At 47.9% G+C, this 16,684-nt stretch overlaps 1 protein-coding gene across 1 annotated transcript in view; it reads right to left on the minus strand.

Annotated features, from left to right (window-relative positions):
- Positions 1-10,966: 10,966 nt before the first annotated feature.
- Positions 10,967-16,684, minus strand: part of PDPR (pyruvate dehydrogenase phosphatase regulatory subunit) — a 38,516-nt gene continuing 32,798 nt past the window's right edge. Inside the window, exon 18 of the mRNA XM_075537743.1 lies at positions 10,967-16,202. Coding sequence (XP_075393858.1) covers positions 15,798-16,202 — 405 coding nt within the window. The 3' untranslated portion in view covers positions 10,967-15,797. The remainder of the gene's footprint in view (positions 16,203-16,684) is intronic.

Genomic DNA, 16,684 nt, shown 5'->3' on the forward strand with positions numbered 1-16,684 from the left:
GGCAGTTCTACTTGTCTTGGAGAGGGTCACTGCGAGGAGCAATGGTAGTGAATTTAGAGTTTTTGAGTTTTGAGCACGATGCTGAGATGAGCCCTGGTGGGACAGTGGATTAAGCAGTGCGCTGCTAACTACAAGGACAGCAGTTCTCACCCACTGCTTGCTCTGTGGGAGGAAGAAGAGGCTGCCTGCCCGGGAAAGATTTACAATCCCAACTACTACGTGGACACCTGCCCCTTCCCCCAGAAGAATTTATTTCAAAGGATGGCATTGAATCTGCAGCTCCGGGAGAGGGACGTATCTAATCAGAGCACATGGGAGCAGATGAACAGGGAAGAGGAGAGAGTGGAGCACATCCTGGCCCACCAGGCCTTGAGGACGATGCTCCCGATTAGAGTAGCCAGTCCACAGAGAGAAGCACATGGCCGTCCCCACTATGAGACATGACACCCCTCACTGACCCATATCCCTACAGGGGTCAACACCGGAGACACAGTGTGGGAATTGCACCTGATCTGATCCCGCCACACGGAAAAAAAACACTAAGGGGTGCAACGGAACAGCAAGGGGATGGAGCGGTGAGGTCCCCAGGGAATGCTGAAGGTGGACTTTGGGGCCAGGATGTGGTGCCCCTACAGACTGGACTGGAAAACACTCCTAAAGGGCAACAAACAGTCCTTGAACTAACGACAAGCTTTTCTTGTTGTGCTTTGTTTTTTTGGTCATTGGCTTGTTGTTGTTTTGTTGTATATTGTTGCTTGGTCTTGCTCTGTCTTGTTTTTGTGCATGTTATTATCTCTGCAGGTCTTAAATAAGATAGGATGGATGAATAATCTGGAGGAGAAAACAATGGGACAGGCAGTTCCAGGGGGACATGGGAGATGGGGAGGTGGGGGAAAGGTAGTGGTGCTAACAAACCCAGGGACAAGGGAACAACAAATGATCCAAATCGGTGGTAAGGAGGGTGTAGGAGGCCTGGTAGGGCGTTATCGTGGATAATATAATCAAGAGGAATTACTGAAACCAAAATGAAGACTGAGCATGATAGTGGGACAAGAGGAAAGTCAAAGGAAATAGAGGAAAGAGCTGGGAGGCAAAGAGCATTTATAGAGGTCTAAATAAAAGCATGTACATATGATAGGGAAATAGATCTGTGTGCATATGTTTATAGGTTTAGTATTAAGATGTTTATAGGTTTAGTATTAAGGTAGCAGGACATTGGGCCTCCGCTCATGTACTCCCTCAATGCAAGTATCCTTTCTTCTATTAAATTGGCATTCTATGATGCTCGCCTTCCTGACACAACCGCTGAAGACAAAGCGGGCGAATAAGCAAATGTGATGAAGAAAGCTGATGGTTCCCAGCTATCAAAAAATATAGTGTCTGGGGTCTTAAAGACTTGAAGGTAAACAAGCGGCCATCTAACTCAGAAGCAACAAAGCCCACATGGAAGAAGCACACCAGCCTGTGCGATCACGAGGTGTCGAAGGATCAGGTATCAGGCATAGTGAATAAGGTGGGGAGTGTGGAGTGGAGACTTAAAGCCCATTTCTAGGTCACTGGACATCCCTCACAAAAGGGTCTTGGGAAGGAGATGAGCCAGTCAAGGTATGATATAGCAACAATGAAATATACAACTTAAATGCTTCCTCCTCCCCTACTATCATAATCCCATTTCTACCTTACAAATCTGGCTAGACCAGAGGATGTACACTGGACAGATAGGAACTGGAAACACAGGGAATCCAGGGCAGATGATCCCTTCAGGACCAGTGCTGAGAGTGGCGATACTGGGAGAGTAGAGTGTGAGTGGGTTGGAAAGGGGGAACCGATTACAAGGATCTACATGTGACCTCCTCCCTTGGGGACGGACAACAGAAAAGTGGGTGAAGGGAGACATCATACAGGGCAAGATATGACAAAATAATAATTTATAAATTATCAAGGGTTTATGAGGGAGCGGGGAGCAGGGAGGGAGGGGGGGAAATGAGAAGCTGATGCCAGGGGCTTAGGTGGAGAGCAAATGTTTTGAGAGTGATAAGGGCAATGAATGTACAAATGTGCTTTACACAACTGATGTATGTATGGATTGTGATAAGAGTTGTATGAGCCCCTAAAAAAAATGATTTACAGTCTCAGAAACCACAGGAAGAAAAAAAAGAAAGAAACCCACAGGAGCAGTTGGGATTCTGTCCAGAGCCTTGGCTCAGTGGCAGTAGATTTGGGGTTTGGGCTCTGGACTGGGTAATAAAACTGCCAATGTCTGCTCTTGGGCTTTGAATACAAATATGACTCGTTTGTCCACACAACATGATGTCGGGCACATGGGACAAGGGGGAAGCAAATACACATTAGGGCTTCAAGTGAAGCGACTTCCTTTTTTTTTTTTTTAAAGTGACGTGGCAGTTATATCATCATATCCTCTCCTGTCAAGTTGTGGAGGGGCGGAGTCTAGCCTGTCCATCAGGTCACAGCCAATGAGGCTTCTGTGTGGGCATGGCCTTCTCCCGAGGATTCTGGGAACTCCTGTCTTCCTCCCTGGAGGTGGGAGAAAAGCCACATGTGCTACTCTGATGGAGCCAGAGCCTTGGGGCTGGAGGAGCCACATGCAGACCCCTGCCAGCGCTGAGATGCTCCCACCGCCACTGGATCCACAAGACTTTCCACCCACCGGCCTGTGATCTTTCATCCTGCATTTGTTGTCATTGCAAGTGCTGCGTGAGTCTGAAGAAGAATTTATAGATTGGTAATGGACATATGGGCTATTATCGGATTTATGGACTTGACCTGGACTGGGCTGGGATGTTTTCTTAATGTACAATTGCTCTTTGATATAAAGTTCTGCCTTACACACATGAGTGTCAATGAATGTGTTTCCATAGTCAACCCAGACTAGCACATATGTGTACCACAGAATATATTCCAATTCAACAATTTCAACCTGTATAATTAAAGTAACATTGGTTATATTCCTGAAGTTGTGCAACCATTTTTGCTATACTTTTTCAAAATTACTCCACTACCATTTAACATAAACTCACAGCTCACTAAGCAAAAATTCTCCTTTCCACCCTCCCTTTGATAAACACTAGTAATCTCAGCTGTCTACATATTTGCTTATTCCATAGAAGCAGTGTCATACAGTATTTGTGCTTTTGAGACTGACCGATTTTGCTCAGCATGTTTTCCAGGCCCGTCTGGAGTGTGGTCTGCCACAAGATGCAGGACTTCATTTCTCTCTATGGCTGAGTAGATTCCACAGGATGGATATACCACATTTCGTGGATGCCTGGAAGCAGCTTCTGCTGACTTACCATCACGTCCAGTTTGGGCATCCAGGAGAGGGAGAACTAAGTGGCTGAAGGCCCAGGTCCTGACAGATGCTCTGTGTGGTGTCCAATGCTATGCAGTCGGGATGAAGGAGCTGTACAAATGTAGTCGTGGAATTTTACACACAGGGGTGAACTTCAAGGCACAATAAAATCGCTAAACAATTCTAAAAGCTTGCCCACTAATTTTATGAGTCCAGCATTACGGAGATACCAAACTAGATGAAGATATTCCAAGTATTTAGGGTGAAGGGTAGCTGTCGACCGCTTTAGGTTGAAATGCATCAAAGGCAGATGAACTAACAGGTGGTACAGGGATGAATAAGGGTGAAAAAGGAAACTTAGTAACACGTGAATGGTGGACTCGAGTTGTCTTGTGTATTTATTCAGGTGCTGATGGCAAAACTCTTCCAAGATGAAGGAAATTTGAAAATTTTAACAATAAAACGATGGGGAAAGGGCATCGGCTCATATGGCTCAGCTGAGAATAATAGTTACATGGTTAACACAATACTGATTCACCCCCACCCCAACCCACCCCACCAAAGGAGCTCAAACCAAGGTCAGGAATGGGTGGCAGGTGTGGGAAATGTGCCAAATCCTCTTCCAAGTCAGTCACGACTCAACATCCAAGACTAACCGTTTCAAAAGCCAATCAAGCTCACTGCCGTCAGGCTGGTGCCGGCTCATCAGAACGCCCTAGGACCCCAAACAGCTGCCCTTGTGGATTTCTGAACCTATCCGTCTTTCCTGGAGGAGAAAGCCTCATCTTTCTCCTGTGGAGTAGCTGAGGGTCCACGCTGTTAGCCTTACACTCGGCCCCCAACTCCAAACTCACTGCTCCATCAGGGCTCCGTGGCTGGGGGCGTATGATTTCAATCAGAGACCAGAGTGGTAATCCCGGGGCCGGCGGCGGTGGGGGGTGGGGGGGGAGGCAGGTGTTGGCATCCGAGAAATGCTGTTTATCCTGAAACCCTGCAGTACTACTGACAACCACATCATTCTGATAAAAAGGAAAACTTCATCCTAACTATCAGTCACAAAAAGCCAATGGTAAAGCTCTTAAGAAAACTAATCAGCAGATCCTAGGACTTTAAGTCGCTTGGACAGTCAGGCAGGAGGTCACTGTAGTCCGAGGTTGGCTCCTAGGTCAGGGCTGCTTCTTGGTGGAGTGCCTCTCCGGGGAGTGGGCATGCTGGAGGGAAGGTCCTTTTACCCTCCACAGTGCCCACATTCTATTCTGCCCGTGCCTCAGTGCTGTGAGGCTCTAGGGCTGTGCCTACTCTGCCCCTCTTGCTCTTCTTCGCTTTTGGATCGGCTGGTGCAAGAAACAGAAGCCCATTTGGAGTAGAAAAGCTAGCACTGGCTAGGGAAAGGAAATGCCCGTCCCAGTGAGGCGGGGCACCAGATCATGTGGCGTCTGGGCCTGCCTTATGAGCTGAAGAGTCGTGTTAGCCTGACTGAGGATCTGGGAACTTGGCAGTCCTGACACATTCTAAAGATGAGGGAAAGATTAGCCCCGAACAAGCGTGTGTGTTGTCAGACCCACGGCTCTGGCCCACTAAGCTGGCTTCAAAAGGAGCAGAACACAGCTTTTTAACACCAATACATTTTCTTTTCTTTTAGTCATTTTACTGGGGGCTCATACAACATTTATCACAATCCATACATACATCATTTGTGTAAAGCACATCTGTACATCCATTGCCCTCATCATTCTCAATTTTTGTTCTGGGTCTTTGATGCCCGATACCTGATCCTATCAACACGTCATGATCACACAGGCTAGTGTGTTTCTCTCATGTGGGCTTTATTGCTTCTCAGCTAGATGGCTGCTTGCTTGTTTATCTTCAAGCCTTTAAGACCCCCAGATACTATATCTTTTGATAGCTGGGCACCATCAGCTTTCTTCACCACATTTGCTTATGTACCCGCTTTGTCTTCAGCGATTGTGTCGGTGAGGTGAGCATCACAGAATGCCGGGTTATTAGAACAAATAGAACAAAATGTTCTTGCCTTGAGGGAGTAATTGAGTAGAGGCCTAATGTCCATCTGCTCCCTTAATACTTAACATAAATATATACACATAGATATATTTCCTTATGGTTATATATAAATATATTTATATATACACATGCCTGTATTTAGACCTTTACAAATACCCTTTGCCTCCTAGTTTTTTCCTCTATTTCCATTTACTTTCCTTTTGTCCTAATATCATCTTCGGCCTTCATTCGAATTTCAGTAATTCCTCTCAGCTACGTTATCCTAGATCAAGCCCACCAGGCATCCTATACCCGCTTCACCTTCAACTTTAGATCACTTGTTCCCTTGTCCCTGGGTTGGTTGACACCTTTTCCTTTCCCTGACTTTCCCCTCTTCCGTGTCCCCCTCCTCCAACCCCCAGAACCATGGGTCCCATTGTTTTCTCCTCCGGATTCTTTATCCCATTTGCAGAGACAATAATAATAAAAAGCACAAAAACAAGACAGAGCAAAACAAAACAACAAAAGGAAGAAAAAAAACAAAACCAACAACAAAAAGCCAACGCACAAAAAGAAAAGCCTATAAATAGTACCAGGTCTGTTTGTTGGCCTTTAGGAGTGTTTTCCAGTGACGTCTGATGGGGTGCAATGCTCTACTCCCAAAGCCCCCAGGGACTTCTTTGCCTTGCTCCCCTTGCTGTTCTGTTGCACGCCCTTAGTGTTTCGCCCATGTGGTGGGGTTCAGATCAGGCACATTCCCACATGTCAATGAGGGACATTGTGTCTGGTGTCTCGTGGTGGGGCCGGCTACTCTGAATAGGGATATCGTCCTCTGGGCTTGGTGGGCCAGGATGTGCTCCACTCTCCTTCCCTGTGTGCCCTCTCCCTGAGCTGTAGCTTCAGTGCTGCCCTCTGATGTGCATTCTTCTGAGGGGTGGAGCAGCGGGGGAGGGCTACATAGTTGGGATTGGAGCCTCTATTGGTTTGCTGCTTCATGCAGGCACATTGCATTCACATCTTAGCATACTGGGTTGAAGTGCCCCTGTTCCGGTGTTACCCTGATTCACTGACAAATGTCTGTTTCTAGCGATATTTTTCATTTTAGCAAAATATTAGAGTAGCTAACCCAGCTATCTTATGGCTACATAATAGTTACACAATTTCATGTCAACTTGATAAATAAGAATGAAGGGGTGGAGTCTAGCCTGCCAATCAGGTCACAGCTTGATCTCTTTTTGTGGGCCTGGCCTTCTCCTGAGGATTCTGGGAACTTTCCTGCTGAAGAGCCACATGGAGATGCTTCTACCACCACTGAATGCACAAGACGTCTACCCACCAGCTAGTGATCCCGCATTCGGCATCATTGCATGTGCTGTGTGAGTCTGAAGAGGACTTTGTGGGCTAATATCAGACTTAGGGGCTAATATTGAACTATGGACTTGATCTGGACTGGGCTGGGATTGTTGGGGTAGGGTGGGGACTGGGAAGTTGTATTGATGCATAATTATGTCTTGATTTAAAGTTATCTCTTAACATATATATGAGTGGTTCTCGGTTTGTTTCTCCAGTCAACCTGGACTAAAATAGTTACTACTTCCATAGCATTCCATTTAGTCTTTTAATTTCAACCTACTGTGTCTCTTATAGCCAACATGTTGCTAATTCTTGACTTTTCAAAAGCCCACTCTGGCCATCTCTGTCTTTTGATTGAAATGTTTAACTCATTTAAATTTAATGTAGTTATTGATGTAGTTGGATTTATGTCTTTCAATTTGTTTTCTATGCTTTTATCTTCATACCTTCTCTCACTGAAGAATTTCCTGTATACAATTTCAATTACTTTGTGTTTAAACTATTTTTTTTAGTTATATTTTAAGTGGTTGCTCTGGAGATTATAGTCTTGAGAAATATTGTTCCAACATACTTTCTTCCTTCTGTCTACCTGTCTTATTTTCATGCAAACTATACATTTGTATGCTACACAAATTTTTACATTATTGTATATTAGTTTTACACTATATTGCGCAACTTTTAAAATCGGTTGAGTGGAAGCATATTTATATGGCTTCCATTTCCTGTGTAATCAACTTTACCAGTGTTATTTCTTCATAAAGATTTGAGTTCTATCGCCATTTTATCCCTTTGTCAAGTCAATATTTTTTATATCCAGGTCTGCTACCAGGGCAGTCTCTTAAGACTTTTATCTGGCAATATAGTTCACTTTAATTTTTATGATAGTTTTGCTAGATATGGAATTCTTGGCTGCTTTTATTTCAGCATTTTAAGTATGTTGTCCTACTTGGCTCTGTTGAGAAGTCAGCTATTAATCACTTTGAGATTCTTTGTTTTTTTAAATCATTTTATTAGGTGCTTGTTCAACTCTTATCACAATCCATACCTCCATCAATTGTGTAAAGCACATTTGTACATTCATTGTCCTCATCATTCTCAAAACATTTGCTCTCGTATTTTCTTTTGTATGAATTTTTCGCTTCGCTTTTCATAACTTTCTGATTATTGTGTGTAGGTATAGATCTCTCAAATTTGTCTTACTTGGAGTTCATTGAGCTTTATGGTTTATGGATGTGTATGTTGCTTTTCACCAAATATACGAGTTTTTCAGTCACTATATCCTGAGATATTTGTCTGTCCCTTCTCTCTTCTAAGACTCCCAATTACCCAGATAGACCCTATTTCTCCAATACCCAAGTTCTGCAGGGTTTGTTGCCATTCAGGCTATTCTATGCCATGCTTATTTTAGTATGCAGTTTTTCAAGCTGACAGGTGGCAAGGCAAGAGGAACATGAATACAAGTTCTCCCCTACTGGGATGAGACTCTTTCCAAGATACTCTCTCAATCTTCTTCTGCCTAAGAGTCTTGGAAAAGTATTCTTCAAGGATTGTAGGAGTTGGTCTTGTGCAGAAAAAGGCTGATGGAGACTTAAGATGCCAAACAGCCCTCTACAGCTGCTGCTAGGACTCAAATTGGCCACCCAGGGAGTAGGTTTAGACTACACCAGGTAAACTGGGACCAGCTGTTCTTGGAAAGAACTAGTGAATCTAAAGAAACTGGTAAGCACAGATGTTCAGTGTCACCCGAGCCTTGAGTACATCGGCTCACAGGTAGTGTCAGAGGAACACACCCTTGACATGGAAAGACAGCTCACTGGGCTGTCACAATTACAGCCAAGTCACAGGATACATTCTAGGGTAAATGTGCAGCAAGCTCAAGTGGTTAGTTTTAGATCATTGGTTCTCAACCTTCCTAATGCTGCAACCCTTTATTACGTTCCTCATGTTGTGGTGACCCCCCAACCATAACATTATTTTCGTTACTACTTCATTTTGCTATTGTTGAGTTGGGTGACCTCTGTGAAAGGGTCGTTTGACCCCCAGGTTGAGCACCGCTGTTTTAGAACTAAGCAAGCACTAGACACGGTCTCAGTCAAAAGACATCAGCACCACTGAGACTTGTTAACCTCTGCCCACAAGCAGCTGGCTAACTGGTCTGAGCACAGGGTTTTTGCTCCTTGAGCGGAAGGTCTCCTAACCTCTTGGGTCTCTATTTCCTCATCTCCCACCACAATTTGAAAATCCAAATCTGCCAGGCTAGTTTGCCTTGAAAGCAGCTGCGATGTTTTGAAGATGTTGGCAATGAGCCAGGTGCTTTATATGCATTAAGTCTTGCACAATATTCAGTGTCCTTGTTCTCTGTTCATTTTACAGGCCAGTAAATGGAGGCTTAGGAAATAACCTACAAAGTCATATACCAAGTGGTACTGATAGCAATCAGCACAAGGCTGGGCCAGCACCGTCATGCTTTCAATGACCCATGCTGTCATCTGGGCTTCCTGAAAGGCTTGCATCAGATGACTTCCCAGATCTGAAGGCCCTTCACTCACTCACCCTCAGTGGAGTCGATTCTGACTCATAGTAACTCCAGGCTGCCGCTCTTTACAGGAGCAGAAAAGCTCGTCTTTGTCTTCCTCCTGCAGATGGTTTCAAACTGCTGACCTTGCGGCTAGGAGTCCAATAAGGACTCTTAACTACCCTGCCACCAGGGTCCTTTCCTTAATTGTACAGATCCTCTCATGTGAATCCATCTACAGCTGGACAAAATGGGGGCATCCCTTTTCAACCTCACATACACCCTAATGGCCACTGTCACCCACTTTCGTGGAGATTAGCCTGACTCCGGCTTCTGTCAATACCAAGAGTGGTGCATACCCAGGTACTTGAACTCTCATACCAGGCGCCACCTACTGGTCTGTCATGGACCAACTCACGGCCGTGCTGTCAATTCTTTGTGATTCTCCTGGGCTGACTTAAAGGATTTCTGACAGTCAATCTTTACAGGAGCAGGCAGCCTTACCTTTCTCTCTCCTGTGGAGCTGCTGGTGGCTTTGAACTACGTCGACCTTGAGGTTCACAGCCCAACAGACAGTCCATAGAAGTTTCACAGGTGTGTTTCTTACATCCTGTGACAGGTTATGCCATCTGTCTTTAACCCTACCTAGAAGGCAACTCAGCATTGTGCCCATCTTACAGGTTGACAAATAGCCTTCCCGTCCCTGAGGGAATTAGACTCTGTAGGGGGAGGAGTGGACACCTCTGAAAGGGGACAGTGGAGATACCAAAGGTGGCAGAGTCACTTGGGGAGAGAGATGCTTCACTGAGGATGTGGTGGTCATCTTGGGCTGAGTGGTGATCTTGGGGACGAGGGGTCAGGGAACACGATTCTAAATTCAGCACACGAATGCACAAACAGAGCAGGACAGGCGGCAGAAGGGCATTCAGGAAGCAAAGGGTGAGGATGGGAAGTCCCCAGCGAGGTTCAAGACCAAGGGAAAACAGCCAGAGAAGGAACCAGGACTCAGGACCTCGCTCCTTGGGGCACCTCTGCCAAGGTCACCCACAAAATCCTGTTTGGCTTTTCCCACAAACAAACGGAGTCCCTGGAGGTCTCCAAGTCAGGGGCTATCAGTGATGGGGTGTTCTGGAAAGATAACCCAGGTAGAGGGCGGGCAGGATGACATTTAGGAGGCAGGATATCATCTAGAATATCCAAAGAGGGGACAGTAACTGGGAATGACAGCTGCAGTCGTTAAGGCGAGCGAGGCCACTGAATGCAGGGCTGGGTGATGAACTGGAGGTGGATGAGTTGAGTGGGGAAACCAGATGCCTCCCAGGTTTCTGGGTTAGCTGACCACTCATGAAGCAGGAAATGAAAGGAGCAGACTGGGAAGACCAGGCTGTGGAGACGTCTTAGCCTATGCACGGGATTCCCAGTTGAGTCAGCAGAAGAGTGCTGAGTAAATTGGTTGCCAGATGTGCGGTGCACTGAAAGATCGAAGGCTGCTGCTCTCTGACATGCTCTTCCCACGGATGCACGTGGGACGCAGGTCAAGGCACAGGTCCTGACTGCCATGTCCACTGCAGGCAGGATGCCCAATCCAGAGGCAGCAACATTTCTCCCCCAGCTGTGCCACCACTGCTTGAGGGTAAGAGAAGTGCGTGCAACTTCTTTGTGTTGGCTTCCAAATTCCTTCTTGTACTACAGGAAAACGGTCATGTAAAAGGTTTCTCCTTCGTGATGGCAAAGACAGAGACCCAGGTTCCACAGATAAAGAACAATTCACAAATGGGCATGACAAGGGTGGTCCAAACGCCTGTTTATTCATTTACAAACCCAGTTACCTAGCTCAATAGGAACAGAGTGCACAATGTTAGCCACACGCCCACGGAGGGCAGAATCGCTCGGCCAGCCTCTGTGTCAACAGTCTCTGCTCCGGAGAAGACTCCACTTGCTGAAGTGCCTCGGGAGGCTTCAGGACCACACTCCAATGCAAAACATGAACGGAAAGGGGCTGAGCCAAACGTCACTTTTAAAAACTCTGAAGAACGAGCTGCAGTACTTTACAATAGTTACACGGTGCCAGAGTCGACGTCTACTGTGCTGCTCAAAAAGCCATCACCGAGTCACAGCTTCCGGAGCTTTCTGCCCACCCCCCTGCCGCCCCACAGGCTGAAATGAAATTACTGCCTTTGCTTTCTTGTGCTGCCTCTTCCCGCCATTGGGCATTCCAGAGGGTAAGGCACTAGAACCTGGCTCAGAGAAAAGAGGGCCTCTAAGCTCTGGTTCTCGGTGTGCAAAGACAATCCTAGCACAGATATTTTGAAAACAGGTATGAAAGATAACCTCCCTGCCTCTTGAAATCGCCGTCTTGGAGAGACAGGAAACTAAGCAAGCAATGGATAAAAATATCATGAGGAAGAGAACACGTGAAGAAATGCTTACTTCTCTAAGAGAAGCCATGACTCATATGGTACAAGAAACAACTCTGGAGCAAGGGAAGACAGAGACACAGACAGACACCCACCCACACCTACTCGTCCCCTTGGAGAGCAAGCATTGGAGGCGATAAGGACTGCAGATGGTCAAGCTGTGCTGACAATCAAGGAGCCTCACGACTCAGCCCCTAAGCGGAGGCGGCATTGATCGACAGGAGGCTGACCCACAGCGGTTCATTCCTGACCGGAAGCACGTGGAATATGGCTATTGTTTAGCTATCATTTCTTCCTTTCAGCTGTGCTTCTCCTGAATCCACGGGCCTACAAATATACGAGGATGTACATTCTTTCCTTGTGAGGAAATTTCCCCTGACCATGTTGATACAATACTGCTTACGTCAATGTTTATGAAGGGTTTCGGGTGCAGCAAGGGAATGAAAAAGACATTCTTCAGTATTAACAACTGCTGATGAGACCTGCATCTCAGATACTGGGTTGGGAGATGGGGGAGCTTGGATCACGCTACTGGTCAGGAGGTCACAGAGAGAGATGTACGTGAGGCTGCGGCTAAGCAGCGAGTGCAGCTGCTCTATCAGGACACAGTATTCAACAGTGGCCAGGACAGGTGATTCCATTCATCAGTCACAGACTCCCAAAGGATGGTGAAGACCCACGTGTCCTGAGCCAGAAATCACCTCCAGACAGGCAGTCCAATTCGATAACTATTCTCACTCTCCTACCGCCCACCCCTCATCGTGGTGGTGGCGGATGGGGTTAACATTTCAAGTGCATGCAAAGACAGAGTCACTGGGAGAGCTGAGGCAGCTCCGCAAAAGAGGGCAGCAGGCCCGACGGGTGGACTTCACAAGGAGCCACTGTCTGTCCTCTACTCCTCCTGAGGAAAACCAAACAGAAGGGACTAGACTTGACTCCTGCAGAAATAGGGTCCCCGAGACCCAAGTTAAATCTGTGGTGTCGGCTAGGCTAACCGGTTCTGTGTCGCTGAGGTTTGGGCCTCAGAGACACGAAGAAAAGCACCATGTCTGTGCCTGCAGGCTGGGCAGGCTGCCCCGGTGAGTCGAGCCAGTGCGGGTCCCTTGGTGCCCCGTGACCTTTCTGAATGTCTTCACTACTTAGTGGCAGAGAAGGGAGTGCTTTCTTTTCATTTCTGGTGAAAAGACACACAGCCAAATACACACACACTCATTCAACTTTGGCTGAAGAGACGCTTTCTGGTGCAAGCTCCGGCAGAGTTCAGAAACGAGCCTCAAACACGGCCCGAGTCCGGGGCCAGCGACACAGGCTGACAGTAGGCCGCAACTCTGGGTCTTCATCTGCTTGAGACAATCTATTTTCTGTGTCTAGGCTCGAGAGATTCTTTAGCTGAATACGTTGACAAGACAGAAGAGAAGGAGGAAGTCCCTTCTGCCTTGGAGGGAAGAAGAAATGAGGAACGACCATTTCATAGAGGGATAAGTGCCCAGGGGCCGGACGTTTGAGTCCAGCTACGCCACCCATTCAGGAGGTGCAAAGCCCTTCCTGTTTGCAGGGAAAGCAGTGGTCACGCAGGCAAACACTTGTGCCCTGTTGCCCAAGAGAAGGAAACGACACCAAACAAGTGACGGTGTTTCATGTGCTGCAAGTGCAGCCAGCACCCCCGGCCCTCGCCCATGCCACCACTGGGTCAGCAAGGTGGCCATCTAAGGTGCATACCACACTGCCAGAGGCAGGAGAGAGCCTCCCCTTCAAATAGCTCGCACGAGGGCCAAAGCCACACAAATCCAGAGCCACACTGCCTATGAGCCAAAAGACTGAATAAGGGAGAGACGGATGTTTCAGGGTCTTCCATAAACAAGTGCTGCCCCGGTCAGAACCTGCCAGGGATCAGACTGTGGCACCTATTTAAGAACCAGACACTTTCAAAGCACCATCCAAGTGCCTGTCCCCCTTGTCCTGTCCTGCTGGCAAGAGCAGCATGGTTCTGCTGGCTCCCAGGGGCAAGAGTAAGACGGTAAGAATCCGGAGGCCAGTAATTCGGGTTCACCAGACTGACGCCTACTTCGGAGAAAGGAGAATGAATCAGTGAAACCGTTAGAGATTGACAAGTATAGGAAAGAAAAAAAAAAGGAGATCCAAAGTCTTAAAATTCCAGAGTAACTATATGTCTGGTAACACTTCCCTTTAAATAGTGCACTGTGATGATGGCGTTCCCCAATTTTAAACTATGGGGAGGACTTTAGGTTTCTTACTGTTACACAGCACACATATTGCCCCACATAAGGCTGGGGGAAGAAGATCTATGTATATATCAAGCATTCCTTCTGGATTTCATCTCAAACTCTCATTTATAAAGACCACACGGGATGGAGAAATGCCATGCACCTGGTGTGTCACAGGCACTTGGGCCTCCATGTCTGGTTTCCATCTTCTGGCAGCACCTGCATCTGGCCACGTGCTCATTCCTGCTCTCCAGAGCCCTGCACAGCTGCCGGAGTAATCAGTTCTGCCCTTTGGCGAAGTGACACTGCTCTGCCTTGCTCCTCCTTGCCTGGAAGTCGCATCTCTCTCAGATAGTTAAATACACAGGTGCTCCCAAAACAGCTAAGCCTCCCCACCCCCGAACTCTAGTCAAACGTCCTCTCAACAAGTGAACCAAGACTGCCCCAAAGGGTGGACATCAGAGTTAATCATCAATTAGAAATGAGCTCACTGGAGAAATGGCAAGAAGTGTCTAGAAGGGACAAGGTGCCAGCCTGGTTAAGTGGGTAAGCTGAGGCCCCAGAGAAAGCAGATGCCTGAAGGACTTTCTATAATGTCCTACAGTCCCAGCAGAGCTAATGCTTGTGAGCTATCAAGCCAACCAAGGCTATGACTCAATGAAAATCTCTAGCAGCAATGTGTTTACACAAAACCTATTAGAAGACATATGAGAGCCATCTCCACCCAGGAGAAAATGAACTGCTGGACTGGGCAACAGCCTGCGTTGTCTGTCGTTACCGTCAGAAAACAGACCATGCCTAAGAGCAGGCAGGGTCCTCCCGTGGTGCTCTAGGGAACCTTCTAGTCCAGGAGCTGTGGGAGCTCCGAGATGAGAAGAGAAACAGCCTGGGACAAGAGGGAGCACCTCATGGATTCCGTAGCTCCGTGTTGCAGAAGGCAAACTCTGGACTCAGGGTTTCATCACACCACAGAATGGCATGCCTTGCCAGTTCTGAGCTTGTAGGTCCGCTGCAGAGCAGACGGGTGAGGCTGACCTGGTGAAGTCACATGACATGACCTAGAGAAGAGGAACTCGGTGGTGGGACTCCTGACCTCTGAAGAGGTGAAAGGAAAGCAGCACTGTCCGGACAGCAGGAACCCAACTCTGTCGTGTGCATTTTCTGAAGTCGGGCCTGTCGGCTGGGAAAAGCAAACCAGAAGGCAACATAGCTTTCCCTTCCCACCATGGGGCTTGTTTGTTCCCCTAGAGGGAATCATCACTTGTTAGTGAGATTAACAAGAGATAGGAAACGACAGGAAGTGTTCTCTTGCCCAAATCCCTGACAGAAGGTTCCACAGGGAGGTGGAGGGTGGAGGATGGGATCAGTCAACTGCCTGTCTCTGATGCAGGCCTAGTAATGCCCCTCCCAAGCCTCTTCTCAGTGAGGTAGATGATCACCCTCTTGCTAGGGGTGTCGGAGCACCACGCTCACAGCACAATGAAACAGGAGCGCGAGCATGCTGTCTGGCTAAAAGGCACAAGCTATTCCACAGGGCGAGACCGAGGCTGACTTCTAGAAACTCCACCAAAATCAGCCAAGGGAAGTGAGCTCGTGCCCTGAGGCCGGAACACCTACAGCGGTCCTGCTTGCTCGGAGACACAGCGTTTAAAGGCAGCCTGTTACCTATCCCACTTCCACCAGGAGCCCGCTCCCGTCGCGGCCATGAGACATATTCCTGCCACCCCAGGATATGACAGGAAGAAAAGCCCAGAGAGAGGCTGGGGGTACGGGGTGTGTGGAACTACAAAAGGGGAGAAGCTGGAAGGAGAGGCTGCAGAACTACAAGACTGAAAGGAGCCAAAGTTAAGATTCTACCAAGGCGGACAGAGACGGAAGGCGGAGGTCAGAAGAGGGAAGGGGCCGGAAGGAGGAGCGAGCCACTTCTCAGGTGTCCTCCTCGGGGCATGAGATGACGGGAGGAGGAGGTGAAGCCACTATTTCCCATGGAAGTCACTGAGCTCCACGTCATCCTTTCGGCGTTTAAGGGTGAAGAGGGAGCTAAAGGGGTAGAGCTTGGCCTTGGCTTGGAACCGGTGACCCGCGATGTCAATCTCATACTCTCCCCGGTTGATGAAATCGGCCGTCACCACCTGCTCCTCCCCAGTGTCCTCGGAAAAGTTGTGCACGAAGCCCAGGCACACATGGCGCTCCAGGGTGAAGCTATAGGCACTGCTGGTGGTTCTGCCAACATACTGCCCGTTTCGGTAAATGGGCTCGCCCCACCAAGGCCAGAGGTCTAGGTCTGTGTCATGGTCATCCAAGATAAACATCGTGAAGCGCTTATACACCCCGTTCTGCTTCTGCTGCAGCAGGGCCTCCCGGCCGATGAAATCCACGCCCTGGGGAAGAAAGGGAAGGCTGGGATGGGATAGCAGGAGTCACACAGTTACGCATCTGCACGCACTGACACTCGGGCAGAGCAGCAGCTGGGTGTTCCAGCAAAGGGGCCAGGTGACTGGGTGGGGCACAGAGCTTATACATACTCACTGGTCTCTGCACATTCTCTCAAACTATGATGTTAAAAAACCCATGTTCGTGTATTACTTTGTAAACATGCAAAAAATTGGGCAGCTTGACTGCGAGATGACCAATGTTCATGGCCTGCTAATGGACTACCACAATCAACTCAGAGGCATTCCCGAGAGAGCTCCCGACCTAGAGAGAGCACAGGGCTGCAGATGAGTGTCATTTATCTGGTAAGTTTTCTGATTAATTGGTTTTACCTCATAGTGAAAAATTCAGCCTGAGGACTTCCCGGTCATCCTGAGCTTCCTGATGCTCACATCCCTATCTCCCCCTCCCAGTCTAATGCCAATGTCCC

This window comes from Tenrec ecaudatus, chromosome 18, assembly GCF_050624435.1.
Source record: "Tenrec ecaudatus isolate mTenEca1 chromosome 18, mTenEca1.hap1, whole genome shotgun sequence".
NCBI lineage: Eukaryota > Metazoa > Chordata > Mammalia > Afrosoricida > Tenrecidae > Tenrec > Tenrec ecaudatus.